The sequence below is a fragment of the Anarrhichthys ocellatus genome, unplaced genomic scaffold, assembly GCF_004355925.1.
Source record: "Anarrhichthys ocellatus isolate YVR2014 unplaced genomic scaffold, GSC_Weel_1.0 scaffold1186, whole genome shotgun sequence".
In the NCBI taxonomy this organism is placed as follows: Eukaryota; Metazoa; Chordata; class Actinopteri; order Perciformes; family Anarhichadidae; genus Anarrhichthys; species Anarrhichthys ocellatus.
In genome coordinates this window covers 1-12,804 of record NW_022281160.1, presented here as the reverse complement: position 1 = coordinate 12,804, position 12,804 = coordinate 1, and the positions used below count along the sequence as shown (strand labels likewise).

General features: G+C 47.3%; 1 protein-coding gene across 1 annotated transcript; it reads left to right on the top strand.

Moving 5' to 3' along the window:
* Nucleotides 1-10: 10 nt before the first annotated feature.
* LOC116377384 (neuron navigator 3-like) lies at nucleotides 11-12,798 on the top strand. The gene is made up of 5 exons (XM_031839018.1): nucleotides 11-5,709; nucleotides 8,686-9,004; nucleotides 9,285-10,038; nucleotides 11,287-11,712; nucleotides 12,473-12,798. Exons 2-5 carry the CDS (start codon nucleotides 8,788-8,790, stop codon nucleotides 12,561-12,563), a joined length of 1,488 nt encoding a protein of 495 aa, XP_031694878.1. The 5' UTR covers nucleotides 11-5,709; nucleotides 8,686-8,787; the 3' UTR covers nucleotides 12,564-12,798.
* Nucleotides 12,799-12,804: the final 6 nt, after the last annotated feature.

Genomic DNA, 12,804 nt, shown 5'->3' with positions numbered 1-12,804 from the left:
TGTGTGTGTGTGTGTGTGTGTGTGTGTGTGTGTGTGTGTGTGTGTGTAGGGGAAGAACAGAAACCGTGCATTTCAAAGTTTTGCATGTGACACAGATAGTTATGGTGGTTGGAGAAAGGACGTCTTTGTTGTGGCTCTTCTGTTTCTCTCTCTGAGATCTCTAGCTAGCTGTGTGTACAGTTAGTGATTTATTATGGTCCCTGATGCGAGCATCCACCAAACGCAATGACACACCGTTAAAAGTTGTGATCCAAGGCCTGATTTATTCGATGTCTTTATGTATGTTTGACCAACTTACACGCTGTTGAACAAACCTATATTTTTGCTTTTTTTTCCGTTGCTGTATTCATTGACCATCAGTGGTGATGTTTCTCATATTGTGGGTGTGGTGAAGTCATTCTAGACTGCATGATAGACTAAGATCCATAGAGAGTGAATGAACTTAAGCAGACTTCAGTGTGAACATCACTAGCAAACACAGGAAGTTCCTAAAGAAATACTTTACTTGAGACAGAAGGACATGAATCACTAATGAGAAGGATCTTGAAGAAAAGAACGAAGGTATTTGGCTTTTATTCAACCTTGGTGTTGTCTTTAGTTCAGAGTTAACATCTCTGTTGTAGATAAAGGTGATTCATTCGTTGGATTATTATCAGCCCACTCATTCAGCCTCCTATTTACTGTCAACCAAGCAGCAGCAAAAAGCCTCTCCCTTGGTTCCAGCTTTGAGAAGCAGTTGTTTCTTTGTACACAAATGATTGAACTATGGAACGATCAAAGGATGGAGGAAATAGGAATTCATTCGCAAGGTGTTTTGTTTTTTATTTTGAATTCCTCCACTTTCATGTTGCTGCCAATATATTTTTATTCATCCACGTGTTTTTTTCTCAGCTAAAAGCATTAGTAACTGTTCATAGAGTTAGGATTTTGACAATAATGATACATATTCTAAATGAAGTGTTAGACGCTCATGAATACATATGGGTCCCGGTGTCTTCAAATACCATTACATATGAGCGTTACGTAAGAAGTCCCTTTGAGTACGAATTGCATTCCCCCATCTGTGGACGTCCCATCTCCACTCCCTTCAACACCATTCCTCCCAAATATTTATCAACCCTCCTCATCATAATCTCATTAATCTCCATGAAACGGAGTAATCACCGACATTATTCCTTTTGGTTTCGTGCTGCTAATAGCATTTCGTCCTCTGGGTCTTTGAAAAGAAACAAGACCAAGCCTGTTGAATATTGCATGAGGGGATGCCTGCGCGGTTGAGTGGAGCCACAGCAGTGTGTTCATAGCACGGGAGCAGCAGGCGCAAATCAGGGATTTGCAATAGAATCTGCAAAGAAATGCAAACATTTGGAAGGGCAGACATCTGTTTCCAACCTCATTCAATTCACTTTTTTTTCCGAAGTCCCCATCTACTAGGTAGCTGCCTTTGGCTGGTGAGAAGCTCTGCTCCGGCTTTTTGGTGTTACGCCCCAGATTTCCCCAACAAGTTGAGGGTTTTGAAAATCAGGCCATTGCTTTTTATAGCTCTAGTTATCATACAATTCCATACCACCTCTGTTTTACACCAACCGACAAAAGGTCGGTCGCGTATGTAGGGCGTTACGATCCAAGGCATCGCAGTCCTCTAATGAAAAGAACTTTCACAATGGAAATACAGTGTGTTTTGTATACTGTGACTTGTTTGGTGCCATCTGTGCAGCTCACTGCCTCGCATGTGAATACGGGAGCGAAGGCAACGTTCTCCTCAGTGGCCTCCTCTCAAGCATTCCGCTCTGTACATCGTCGCTCATTGTTAATTTAAGAAGATATGACACAAAAGTCCGGCTCCCGAAGGAGATGTTGTGATGCGTGTGCAGGTCTGAGGGGAGGAGCTTGCCTAGCCACTGGGTTTCTGCTCTGTCGGAGCTGATCCAGGGAGTCGGCCCGATGAAATATTCAGCCCGTTACAGTCAGGCGGGTTTCTTAGGAGGAGGAAGCGCAATTTATTTTTTGTTGCTCTTGTTCTTGTATCAACCCCCTTTTTTACATCAGGAAAACTCCACAGAGCACGGATGCTCCTCCTCAGCGTCGGTCCCCAGTTCCCATCGACAAAGACGAACACAGTCCTCCATTACTGTTAGCTTAGAAGCTCCGCTGGAGCAGCCCGGGCACTGAGGGGTGCAATAGTGAAGCTTTTTCCCTGCCCTATCAGCAGGGTTTATGGGGTGGCTGATCAATATTGATGACTCAGCTATTACCACGCTATGTGTTTTTCAGAAATCCTTTTCTCTAGTTTGAGATTCATGCAAGCGTCATATTCTATTTTAATAAAATCTTAAGTATTGTAACGTTAACGTGGCACATTGAAAGCCTTTCTCCGTCTTGATAAAGGACTGTGGACAACAATGTCATATTAATAATAATAAATGATAATCAAGATGGAGTACTTGAAGCTCCTTTCATTGCCTTCCCCCACAGCACCTCAATGGTTGCTGTGGGAAGCCAGTCATGTACTTGTATGTTAACCTCTAGCTCTGAGGCTAATATGTTCACAACTTCACCTATGTCCATTGTTTGCATTCATCATTCAGCAAGTTCTGCTTTTTTATCTTGCTCCATTATACTAACGGTGCATGTCTGTTAATTAACAGAAACGTGCCTGAAGAATTCCATTGACAGAAGTGAACGCAAAAAGCTACGGGGCGTCTTTACTTTGTGACGAGGACTCCAAGTGCTCTCCGCTGTGACTCATCGTGTTAATTAATTGGGAATTACCCACCACGTAGTTAGAATCATATTACCCACAGGTCTCCGGCTGATTCGCCAAGAAAGAGGATTTTCAATATTGTATTAGAGAGACCACCTGAGGAGGAAGGAGACTACACTCCTGTTTAGATAAAACTGGAAGTCAGTGAGCTCCTTTGCTGCCATCTGCCTCTGCTCCGCATGTTACGACGATAGGCGAACCATCCTCTGAACGCTGTTTCGCCATTCTCCTTTCTGTACCACCCAAGCAAATGTGCGGCACGTCTTGTTATCAAGTCCAATTTGTCTCGGTTTGGGGGAAATTAATGTCGATGTGGAAAAAGTGAACATTTTAAAAAGCCGCTTGAATGATATTTGAGATCTGCAATTAGGCATAAGGAGCAATCGGTGCTTGTAAAAAGACCATCTGTGTCTTTGATCTCTCCTGATTGTCATCTCTAAAGCAAGTTTCTCTCTGAGAATTTGATGTTTAGGAGCTTTTTCTTTTTTCTACAACAAATGAATATAATAGTCTGTAGAGACGGGGCTTTCTCTATGTCTGTTCTGGAGTGCAGCCAAGTCACTTTGGACTGCTTCATTTTGTTGGGAGCTTTAAATTCCGCCCCCCACACACACACACACACACACACACACTGTCTTGGCACGCGCCGAAGGCTTGTCTCAGAGGACTCTGCAGAGTGCACTGCAACTCCCCCGTCGCTGTAAAGCTGAGCAATCTTTGAATCAGATCGTCAAGGTGACCTGGCAACCGCCAAAGCTCAAAGACCCCCCCGGCGAAAGACCGCGCGTTTAACCTCGACACTCGAAGTATGTTCCTCCGCTCGCCGTGGCCTTCTTTAAAACAGTTCTTCACAAGCAGTCGGCTTTCGGTCAACTCAAAGCACAGCCACGTTATCAGCATAGACGGGCTTAAGTGCAGATGAGAGGAACCGATTAAAGGGAAACAAGCCGGCCGTGTTTCAAAGCCATCGATTTCCACGGGCTTTGTTTGCAAAAGATCGTCGTGTGTAGAAACACTTACTCAAACACACTCGCTTCTGATATCAGAGCTCCACTCTCAGCGCTCGGCAGCGGCCTTTTTTTTTTAACTAAAGAACTGCAGTAAAACTGTGGACACACACACACACAACGCTAAAGCTCCGATTGACAGCGAGGATGCCATTTATTTTATCGTATGACAAGCTGCTCTGCTTCTTTTTTTAATGGCTTTGAATTGAAGGAAAATTGAATCTCAAGATGAGAGATCATGGATGGTAAAAGGCGAAATTGGTTATGATGCTCAAAAACATAAAGACATATTGCCTGTTGTTTCTTTCACGGTTTCTTCTTTTCGATACAAAACGTTTTTTTAATATATATTTTCATTAGTATATATTTCTTTTTTTCAGCCTAAAAGCCTGCATAAGAACATATACAGAGCTAAAGCTGCAGTTTGTAGTTTTATGCAGTTGTGACTCGGCCAGATTTTGGCGGTGAGGATAAATGCCGCTCATTCTGAATCTGTCATAAGACCAAATCAATTTCACACTGCACCAGTGGGCAACTGGGTTACAAGCTGTCTGCTCTCAGGTGGCAGGTCAATAGACCACCCGTTCATTTCTGCATGTAGACTCAAGCAACAGGCTGCTTTACATTTTATGATCCAGAGTGTTTATCTTTTTTATTTCATGACTGTTAACATTGTAATTTAATAAAATGATGCAATATAGGTAATGACATGTACGTTTTAAGCATAACAACTCTTATAGTTATTGATTTTCAGAACAAACTTTGGAAAATCAATAACGCCATTATCTTCCGCTGGAGAACTACTGAACATGTCCGCATGTCTCCAGCCCCCCCCCCATCCCCTCCCTCCATTGTGAGCCTTTGTAAAGAATGAGTCATTATTCTCTCATTTTCCGCCTGCCTTCGGGTCCCATCCTTGCCTGCGATGAATTATAGATGGTGAGCCCGAATTGACTGGTTGATAAATGTGTAATTAGCTTCTGGAAGTAGTTTTTAAATTTTTTTGTTTGAAAAGATAGTTTCAAACTCGGGGTGTTGTTTGCGATCCATCAGACTGGAAATTCACATCAGATGAAAGGATCTGTTTGTGAAAAAAAACGAGTTGGCTCTTTTGTTATCTGTCTGTTATGCCATTGTGTTAACAGTCATTTTGTTAGTATTGATTGTCATCTCTCTCTGTGTGTCTGCTGTGCTGCGCAGTCATTTTTCCTGCTGGATTTAAATTAAACTGAAGGATGTTTTGATCAGATTTGTCATGCAAACTCTCTCTCACACACACACATAAACCTTTGAGGTGTATGTGAGCTGTCGCACCTGTGATGCACGTGTGTGTGTGTGTTCGCTGTTGGATCCATAAGCTCCACGTCTAGGGGACTCTTGTCAGCCTTCAACAACAGCTAAATGATAACGGTGCCAGTGAAGATCCTTTTATTCCTTTGCACAATAAAAAGCTTAACGATTAATGAGCCAACGCCTTTTTTTGTGTGTGTTGGGGGGTTTAGAAAAAATAACTCTAATACCCACAATTCAATGGGGCCTTAAAAAAGAAGCGCAGCTGTTTGAAGAGACAGATTATCTTTTATTCTGCCAAAACCTTCAGCCAGTGACATTTAGTAGTTGCAATAGAGTGAGAAGGTGAAGGTGGCAGATGTGCCGCACGCTTTGTTAGTAAAGCACAGAGCACCGCTGTGTAATGTCAGAGGAAATCGGTCCATCCTGGTCTGAGAATGGCTGTCGCCACCGCTGCACGTGCTGAAATGACTACACGAACTACAAAAATAACCTCACCGACCTCTGCTCTTCTCCTTCTGCAGTTGGGACGACAGCAGCTCGGTGAGCAGCGGCCTGAGCGACACTCTGGACAACATCAGTACGGATGATCTGAACACGGCCACCTACTCCGCTGACAGCTCATCGCGCAAAAGCAAAGGAGCGCAGGTGAGGACACGTGCACGAACCGCTCGGTCACGCCCTGACCTTTCCTCTAGCGCCACCATCAGGTCAAAACGTTTCATTTATTTTCAATACTTTGGTTCTTCGCCAAAATACCTGCAAAACTAGCGGCATTCCCGTCAGCCTCAGCTGTTCCTTCTGTTTAGTGCTAACTAGCAACAGTTTCATGCTAACATCCTAAACTAAGATGGTGAACATGGTATGCATTACACATGCTAAACATGCTAGCATCATCATAGTGAGCATGTTGCCGTGCTAGCATTTATCTCAAAGCACCACTGTGTCTACATTCAGCCTCACAGAGCTGCTAGCATGTAGCTATATGTCTTGTTAGCTATACAGCAGCTTGTAGATGGAGTTAATTGACATCAGTGGTACAGTAATTACCTTCCAAGCCAGAACTCATTATGTGGTGTGATTTTTATTGCGTATTCTTCTTTTACACAAGAAGTTCAGTTTACCGGTCACACAGGGCTTTACCTCTATAAAACAGATTCTGCCTTTGTAGTTTGTAGTCCGGGTAGTATTGACCAATCACGTTCGAGCAGGCTCCTCCGCGAATCGCCACCTTATTGTGGTGGAGGAGTTTGAGTGGCTCAGTGATCCTGGGAGCTATGTTGTCCGGGGCATTAGCCCCTGGTAGGGTCTCCCAAGGCAAACAGGTTTCAGGGGAGAGCCCAGACTAAGAGCGGTTCAAAACGACCCCTATGATAGTTAGCCCACGGACTTTAGCCACCTCGCCCGGACCAGGAAAACCGGGGCATCCTCCCGGAGCGAGACCCAGGAGGGGAGCTCGTAGGCAAGCGTCTGGTGGCCGGGCCTTTGCCCATGGGGCCCGGTCGGGCTCAGCCCAAATAAACACCATGAAGCAGCCACCCTCTGGACCCACCACCCGCAGGGACAAGCATCGGGGTCGGGTGCTATGCAGACCGGGCAGCGGGTCGGGCGGGAGGCCTGGGCATGCCAATCGCCGGCGGCATAGACTAGCTCTAGGGACATGGAACGTCACCTCGCTAGCGGGGAAAGAGCCAGAGCTGGTGCAGGAGGTGGAGCGATACCAGCTAGAAATAGTTGGACTCACCTCCACACACAGCGTTGGCTCTGGAACCAAGCTCCTGGAGAGGGGTTGGACTTTGTCCTTTTCCGGAGTTGCCCAGGGTGAGAGGCGCCGGGTGGGAGTGGGGATACTCACGAGCCCCCGGCTGAGCGCCGCTGTGTTGGAGTTCTCCCCGGAGAACGAGAGGGTCGCCTCCATGCGCCTACGGGTTGCAGGGAGCAAGGCTCTGACTGTGGTTTGTGCTTATGCACCAAACAGCAGTTCGGAGTATCCGGCCTTCTTGGAGTCGGTGGGAGGGGTCCTGGAAAGATGGAGCGGGAGATCGACAGGCGGATCGGTGCGGCTGCAGCAGTAAAGCAGGCGCTGCACCGGACCGTCTTGGTGAAGAGGGAGCTGAGCCGGAAGGCAAAGCTCTCAATTTACCACTCGGTCTACGTTCTTACCCTCACCTATGGTCACGAACTCTGGGTCGTGACCGAAAGGACAAGGTCGCGGCTACAAGTGGCCAAAATGAGTTTCCTCCGTAGGGTGGCCGGGCTCAGCCTTAGAGATAGGGTAAGGAGCTCGGTCATCAGGAGGGAGCTTGGAGTCGAGCCGCTACTCCTTCACGTCGAAAGGAGTCAGCTGAGGTGGTTCGGGCATCTAATTAGGATGCCTACTGGACGCCTCCCACTGGAGGTTTTCCAGGCACGTCCAACTGGGAAGAGACCCCGGGGAAGACCCAGAACACGCTGGAGAGATTACATCTCCCAGCTGGCCTGGGAACGCCTCGGGATCCCCCAGAATGAGCTGGAACATGTTGCCGGTGAGAGAGAGGTCTGGGTCGGCCTGCTTGGCCTGCTGCCACCGCGACCCGACCCCGGATAAGCGGTGGAAAATGGATGGATGGATGGACGTTCGAGCAGGCTTTGGTTGAATGCGGGTAAACTGTCCGAGTGGAGAGTAAAAGAGGCGGAGCTCTTTGGCTGAAATCCAATCTGGGAACCCGCTATCGTCTTTTCATTGGTTTAAAATGAGCTCGTAAACTGGCTACTTGTGAAAGAATCCGGTTGTACACGTTGTCTCTCAACTTCAACTCCAGTTTTAAAGTGCTCCTCTTGGCAGGGAGGGTTTAATGGAAGATGCTGTTTGGTTGCATCGCGGGAAACGTAGGTAGTGTGTTTGTAGCTTGACCCATACCAGGAAGTGAAGTAAGGACATCTTGGCAGATTTTGACCATTCTTTTTTTAACCTGTCTCTTATGAGTCCCTCAACTTTATGAAAGTGCAGTACTAAATCCCCGGAGTAGCTTTTTAACACAAAACAGGACAGGGAAAGTTTACAAAGCAGTTACAGAAAATGAGCTGTAAAAGACTGAAAATAAGTCACATTTTTGTGCTATAAAAAGATTGAATTGCCAGATCTGACAAAATATCTATATCAAATGCGGAGCTGCAAGTGTGCTGGTTTAGCATGAAACCCAAGGCCAGGCTGTGTGTGAGCTCTGAAATCACAGCTGAGGGAATTAACTGTGAACCGAAGGCCACCGCTCAGCTCTCCTCGCAGGCGTTAGCTGTATTCTGCCAAGTATCTTTGGCCCCTCATGAAATACTCAACAGACCGGGCTCTTAAGAGACTCTGGTGTTGCTAAGGAGACCGGCCATCTGTCAAGGTAGGCTAGTTATCACTGCTGTGTGTGTGTGTGTATGGGCGTATTTGCACGAGTCCCAAAAGAGGAGATTTTGACATGGGTGATTCCAGAGATAGCTACGACTTCACACACAAACACACACCCCAATGCTCCGTTGGTGCAGGGACTTATATCTCGCTGTGTTGGCTGTATGATCTTACGTACTCTTTTAGGTACTGCTGTCATTGTTTTACAGAATAATCTATATGTGCTTTCTTTGACCCCCACCCCCCAGTCCCAGAAAGGAAGCAGGTCCAAACATGCAGAGCAGGAGGTGAGCAGCAGCTGGGCCGGAGCCGAGGACCTGAAGAAGGTGGAGGAGGAGCTGGAAGCGAGCATGGACCCCGGCAGCGGCTCCTCCCGCTGGAAGCCCTCCTCGTCCTCCTCGTCATCCTCTTCCGCTCAAGCCCAGAGTCAGTACGAGGACGCCGGTCAGAAGGCCGCCGCGCTGGCCCAGATGTCCCAGACGGGCTCGTGGAGGCGGGGCATGACGGCCCAGGTGGGCATTACGCCACCCAGGACCAAGGGTACCTCCGCTGCCCACAAAACACCAGGTGGGAGTTGTTTTAATATCTATAATCCACAGGTAGCAATGAAATACAGTAGATGTGCCTTTGCTTTTAATATTCATTTTGGGAGATGTTTTGTGATGGAGAGTCGCAAATTGTAGCATATTTGTCGCTTTTCACTGCAGCTGAGCTGTGATAAACAGCCCACTGGCTGCTGGCCAAAATGTACACAGGTGATTAAAAAACAAACAAGCGCTGGGCCAAGAATCTGCTGGGGGTTATGTTTTTTGTATTTGTGCTAATAAGTCTTTTTGCAAATTTACAGGTAAAACTGATGATGCTAAGGCCTCGGAGAAGGGCAAGGCGCCTTCCAAGAGTTCAGCAGCCATCCAGCGCTCACCCTCCGATGCCGGGAAGAGTAGCGGAGATGAAGGTAAGAAACCTCCCTCCGGCATCGGACGCCCACCCACCACTGCGTCTTTTGGATACAAGAAGATCCCCGGTGCCAGTGGTACCCTAATCACCTCCAGCGGGGCAACGCTCGCCAGCGGCTCAGCCACCCTGGGCAAGGCGCCCAAATCCTCAGCTGCCCTTGGCAAAGGCACAGGCATCGGTGGTGTGCGCAAGACCAGCTTGGACGGCTCACAGCCCCAGGATGACGGCATCCTACTCACCTGCAGCACCTCCAAAGTGACCCTGCAGTACCGCTCTCTGCCCAGACCGGCCAAATCCTCCAGCGGAGCAGCAGCAGGGCGCGGCGGGCACCGCTCCAGCTCCAGCAGCATCGACTCGAACGTGAGCGGCAAGTCAGCCGGGGGGGCGGCAGCTGCGGTGGCTGCGGCGACACAAGCGGGCGCCAAGCGCAGGGACGGAAAAGTGGGCTCCGACCGTTCTGACCGCTCCAGTCCCATCACCATCAACCAGACGGATAAGGAGAAAGTGGCGGTGTCAGACCAGGACGCCTCAGCAGGACTATCCACCTCTCCGAAGTCCAGCCCCACCTCCAGTTCAACCGGTCAATCAGGCCTCAGGCAGCCGGGCTCCAAGTACCCCGATATCGCTTCCCCTACGTTCCGCAGGTCAGACACACAAAACATGCACGCGGCTTCAGTTCTGTCTTTGTCCCTCGCCGTGTGTTTCTACGTGACTCAAGCATTTCATCACATGCTGTATTTGGTTAATAGCTACAAGGGATGTTTTTTTTTTTTTTCAGTACAGCAAGCGCGCCTTTAGCTGCAATATAAGTTCAGGTCTTGCAGTACTTAGATTGTACTTTGGATTCAGGTGATTCTGATTCTGTCTCTTTCAGAATTGAAGGCTGTTTTCATTCATTATCATTTCCTGGTGCAGACTGTTCCCCAGACTCCTGTAACAGATAGGGGGCATATATTGAAGACCTCGTCTGTAGTGGTAAAGTCTCGCCAAAAGTACTCCGGCAAATTTAGATATGTTTTGATGTGCAAGATCAATACATGACATTTAATAAATCACATTTCTGCACCTCCACAGGAAGATTGATTGAGCGTGTTCACTCGGCTGCACAGCCGATGGGGCCATCGCATAGATTGTCCGCTGGTGTAGGCGATAAGCCACTGCAGATGAAACATATATTTACCCCGCAGATGAAGGGGCGATGGCTTTTCATTCGGGTTCAGCCAAATCCAGCTCAGCAGTTCTTGATCAGAACAGACAGGAGACAGGAGTTTCTCGCCTCGCCGATCCCTGACTCATTAGAAGCACGCGTTCTGCAGGCGCGGCCAGACAATCGTCCCTATCCGATCTGTCAGGCTGACCCGTTTCATCTGCATGCCTTCAAGCTTGCTATATTTTTTTCACCTTTATATTTCATGTGATTGCGATGACAGACTGGGACAGGCGCAATATGAGTAGCAGGCTGTCTGAGCATATGTGGGAGGCAAGCGGAGTTGAGTGGCCTAACAGATTAGGTTCTTAAAAGTCACAGGGCTGAAACGTGCAAAGCTGTGAAAGCAGATGTGTCGATGTAAGTTACTGAGGATCCGCCGCTGAAATGAGGTGGAGTTTGCCGCGAGGGATAAATGTGTTGAGAAGTGTGCTCAGTATTTTACCCGTAGTTTGATGTTGGTGTTACAACAAAGATGTGGGGATGTTTGAGTTGCAGTAGTTTCTTGATGCCTGTGACCACTGCAGTAATACAATATCACATGCAATATACATTAGCTAACCTCAATGTTATCCACTTTCTCAAAGTACCAAAATGAATTAATTTTCCAGTATGGATCTTGCAGAGGCTCATCACTTGTCCTTTGAGCATTTCTGAATGTCTGCACCCACCTCTCTACCCCCAGATTGTTTGGCACCAAAGCCAGCAGCAAGGCCAGCTCTCCGGGCACTCCCGACTCTGGCAAGTGCCCCTCAATACTTGGCAGCCCCCACAGCACGCTGGCGAGGCAGGCCAGTCTGGACTCGCCCTCCTCTGGCACGGGGAGCCTGGGCAGCGCTTGCGGCCTGAGCGGCGGCAGTAGCCCGCTATACGGTAAAACCCCAGACCTGTGCACCGACTCCCCGGCGTCCAGCCCGGCCTCTGGCCTCTCCCTGCCCTCCAACGCTCGGCCCTGGCCGGCCTGTAGCTCGTCAGCTGGCAGCAAGGACACACTGAGCTGCCAAAGCATGACCAGTCTGCACACCAGCTCTGAGTCCATTGATCTCCCGCTGGGCCACCACGGGCCCAAGGTTACACGAACCGGCAGTGTCAAGTCCACCCTGTCTGAGGGGTGAGTAACGGGGAATACGATTGGGCTGAATCGTATTCATTGTTTCATTTGAGAACAGAGACAAATAGTATAGCTCTTTATCCTAAGATATAAACATTAAAGCAGAGGAAGCCTCAGCAACATAATTAAAAGAAGAAGAAGAAATTGCTTGGTTGGATTTAGGTTTCTTTTTCCAGCATGGTTTTGGTATTATCCTTCTTTCCAGAGTCTTACCCTTTTACTACTCACTGACCCACCTCACATACCAACTTGTCCATGGTTAGTCTATTGCCTTGACCAGGTACCAATCTTAGTGGTTCTGGGATCATCATTCAACCTATTTAAAACAATCAAGACACTATTAGTTGTGGGTCTGAAGCCATGCTAGAAAAGTCCCACAATAAATTAAGATCATTCCAGACGCTCATTCCCATGAGAAGTCTTTATCAGGGTGTTTCCATTGTTTTGTCCACATACTGTGCATGCAATACATAAACAGAATGAAAAGTAATCATGGTAGTTTATTTTCCCTTACTAGCTTAGCTGTATGTCTCAAAAATGAAACAATTGATTAATATTTAGATCGGCCTGTTTATATATTAGTGTCTGTACTGTGATACATTAGTAGTGTCTTTGTTTTCTTCATTGTGTGTGTCTTTGTGTATGTGTGTGTGTCAAAGGTCAAGTTTGTAAAATGTGACCAGAGTCTTTTTCTCATGTATATCAAACAAAAATGTTTTCTGTTGTTCATCTAATTCACTCATCCTTTGTGTTTTAACAGCATGCCTCTTGACAGAAACACGCTTCCCAAAAAGGGACTGAGGTACAACACATCTGCAGCAAGAGCCCATTCTCAACTGTTAATCTGTTAATCACCCACATAGATCATTAGTATACATTTGCATGAAAGTAATCATTCTGATATCAACTGTACTTTTCACGTTGTTGTATGTGTGTTGTATGTGTGGGTGGCACGATGAAACACCGTCTTTAGCAGTGATTCCCAACCAGAGTTTCCTGTAATGGATGAACAGTTAAAATAGTTAGCTTAAAGTAATGAATATACGGGTAAAATATTTTGCTTAAAGTAATGAATATACGGGTAAAATATTT